Source organism: Malus sylvestris, chromosome 13 (assembly GCF_916048215.2).
Source record: "Malus sylvestris chromosome 13, drMalSylv7.2, whole genome shotgun sequence".
Taxonomy (NCBI): Eukaryota; Viridiplantae; Streptophyta; class Magnoliopsida; order Rosales; family Rosaceae; genus Malus; species Malus sylvestris.
In genome coordinates, this window is record NC_062272.1 from 19,205,402 (window position 1) to 19,208,892 (window position 3,491).

Below are 3,491 nucleotides of genomic sequence, written 5' to 3' on the forward strand. Positions count from 1 at the left end.
GACTAAAGTTATAATTAAATCATAGTTCAAGGAATATTTCTCCATTTTACTGTTGAACAAATCTACGAGAAAAGGTTGCTGTCTATGCCAAATTACTTTGGCTGCTTCAACTGTCCAACGTCACACTACTAGTTTCCCTTGTTAACTCATTATTTTATGAGATCATTGCCAATATTTTTTGTCTGCTACACGTCCTCGGCCGTATTTTATTGGTAATGCTAGAAAAATTAAATTTGTAGGTAAAATTTTGTAAATTAAATTATATAAAAATTAATGATTGAATTATCATCTAAGTGTTGAATAATATGTTTATTTCTTATTAGTGACACATCATTTGATTTGCAAATTTAATCAACATATTTAACCTGCAACTCTAAATCGAAATCATAACAACAAATTGCTAACTAGTAATTAAGTTATTATTTTAAGGATAGTATTATTCACACATTCGTTTTACGTTCCACAATTTTGTTAATTTATTCTCATTAGCTTTCTTTAATTCATTTGATCCGATGACGGAAAATTGAGAAGTAAAAATGTGTATGTAGATGCCACTACCCTATTTTGATTGATAGATTTTTAGCTCTGCCTGGGAGAATTTTTTTTAATGTGCTGGGAACACCACCCTATACATCAAGTGTAATATTACAATTGGTTAGAAATAAAAATAAATAAATTCAACCAATTGTATTATGACACTTGGTCTAACCCGTGTTTCCTACACTGAAATACATCTCACTTCGTGGAACTTTCTAGTCTTTTTAATTTATTTTTCTTGGTCCATTCAAACATCCTTTTGTGTACTGTGGATCTTAAGATAAATAACCAGGCCAAGGCCTCAGAAATATTGAGCTCTCAAACTCAAAGTAATACTGTATTATTCAGAGAGAGAGAGAGAGAGAGAAAGAGAGAGATGGGGAGAGCTCCTTGCTGTGAGAAGATGGGACTGAAGAAGGGGCCATGGACTTCTGAAGAAGATCAAATTCTTACATCCTTCATCCAAAAATATGGTCATGGAAATTGGCGTGCCCTTCCAAAGCAAGCTGGTAATTACAAGTTACCTCATCTGGGTTTTTTCTCCCAAGATTTATAGGCCACAAAACCCGGCTCTTTAACCAAGATAATCATCTTTGCATTGCATGATGACAAATTTACAGTTCTATATACAACGTTATACAATTACATACCATGTGCAAACCTGAGCTAAGTTACCTATGAAAATATGTTCTCCTCTTTGCACCCAACTTTGAATTCCGCTCATTGAAGTTATAGATGAATTTAGTGTAGAATATCGATGGTATAAAAAGTTACATAAAATTTATGCATGTTTCATGTTGAATTATTAACAACTGCAAAATTCTTAATACCTGCTAAATTCCAATTGCTACTTGCTTTGAGCTTTGTACTCATCTTTCTCACTTGTTTTTTTTTTTCTTGAAATAGGTTTGTTGAGATGTGGGAAGAGTTGCAGACTCCGGTGGATAAACTATTTGAGGCCGGATACCAAGAGAGGAAACTTTACAAGAGAAGAAGAGGAAGCTATCATTAAGTTGCATGATATGCTGGGTAACAGGTACATATATCAAAGCACCAACTTTTAATTTTCATTCAGCTTTTAATTTGTAAGCTATATTTTCAAAACATGCATGTTTTACCATTGACATATATATATATATATATATATATATATATATATATATATATATATATATATATATATATATATCTAGCCTGTTTACCCCGCTGCCAACTATCAACAACATACTCAACAAGGCTTGTTGTTGCAACAAAGAAAAGCATTTACACATGTACTCCAGTTCTAAGGTGGAAGCACAAATTCCTACTCTCTCTTCAGCCTCCCTTATAAACAAAAAATAAAATAACCAGGATCGTTTCTCGAACACACAATTCAAAGACACTGATTTTCTGTCAAAGAATTGCAAGTGGGAGCTGATCAAAAGATTCTCTTTTGGAAGCCACCACAATAGACTTGAAATTTAATTGTAAATCACAACCAACCATGCATTTGATAAATAATACGTGTTGTAGTTTTTTGTCTTTAATTGCTATGCAGGCACAACTCACACGTTGCAGTCAAATTTCAAATTTAAGCTTAAAATTTTAAGGCAATTAGTTACAATAAACATATTTTGACATTTCATTGCTAAATAATTAATGTTTATTATGTCGTCATTATATTATCGTTGTATTGTTATTATGTTAACGGTGTGTCGTCGACGTATAATTAATATGTATCATTCTCCAAACCAAATATCAAAATATGTTTACCATAGGTATTTTTCTAATTTTATACGTACTTGCTTAACAATAGTTAAACTATCTTGCAAATGCTTAATTTAATTCATTTCTTTCGTTTTCAGGTGGTCAGCAATTGCAGCAAGATTACCAGGACGCACCGATAACGAAATAAAAAATGTATGGCACACCAACTTGAAAAAAAGACTCAAAGACCATACTACAATAACATCACCAGCAAGTAGTAGTAATTGTACTTTCAATGTCACAAGCCAGTCTGCTGATCAACCTAAAAATATGAATTATCCACAGCCATCTTCTAGTGATGTTTCCTCCTCAGTCACAGAAGTCTCAGGTGCTTTGAGCAGCGATCAGGACACAATCATCGTCAAAGGTGAAAACATGGAGCCATGGGAAACCTTCCCTGAAATCGATGACAGCTTCTGGTCAGAGGCACTCTCAGCTAACAATTCCAGCACCCCATTACTATTTCCAAAGGCCGAAAATGATGAAACAATATCCGAGTTTCCGATCACCGCCAACGATTCGGAGGAATTGGGTTTTACTTTTGGTCTAAACTTGGATGATGGCATGGAATTTTGGTATGATCTTTTCGTTAGAACTGGTCATGGGGGAACACCAGAATTACCAGAATTTTGAGTTCTACTATTTCCTCTCTTTGGAGTTTAGGAGGAAATTTTAATTGGCGGTGAGAAATGTTAAATTTTTTTTTATCTTGTATTTGACCGTTAACAAATTCTAGTCTGAACAGAAATTTCAATTTTGGGGGGGGGCGGGGGGGGGGGGGGGTGTGTGCAAAAGTATAAAAAAGAGAAAGAAGGTGGATGAAGAAATTGATGATGACGAAAATGATGTAGCTGCATTAATATTTATATTTCAGAGACTTTGTTGATATATAATCCTCCTTAGCAGGTTCTTATTTGTTCAAAGTTTATGTGTAACAATAATGATTGTGACGAAAACGATACGTAGCTGGACTTTTTTTTACACCAAAATAAAAACTCATTGTTCTAATGTATGTAAATTTAATATGTATGTGTGTGTGTGTGTGTGTGTATTCCATTTTGCAGTAATTAAGTTATATATTGTGTGTTAAAAAAGGATATACGGTAAAACCAAAATTAAATTGTTCTAGTAAAAATATAAATAAAATAAAAAGCTTACAACAACATAGTTCTAAGTTAGAACTTCTAACAATTGTATCCAAAGAAAAA

General features: G+C 33.1%; 1 protein-coding gene across 1 annotated transcript; it reads left to right on the forward strand.

Annotated features, from left to right (window-relative positions):
* Positions 1-764: 764 nt before the first annotated feature.
* LOC126596269 (transcription factor MYB30-like) lies at positions 765-3,275 on the forward strand. The gene is made up of 3 exons (XM_050262793.1): positions 765-1,046; positions 1,444-1,573; positions 2,382-3,275. The coding sequence occupies exons 1-3, from the start codon at positions 914-916 to the stop codon at positions 2,914-2,916; spliced, it is 798 nt and encodes a 265-aa protein (XP_050118750.1). The 5' UTR covers positions 765-913; the 3' UTR covers positions 2,917-3,275.
* The last annotated feature ends 216 nt before the right edge of the window (positions 3,276-3,491 follow it).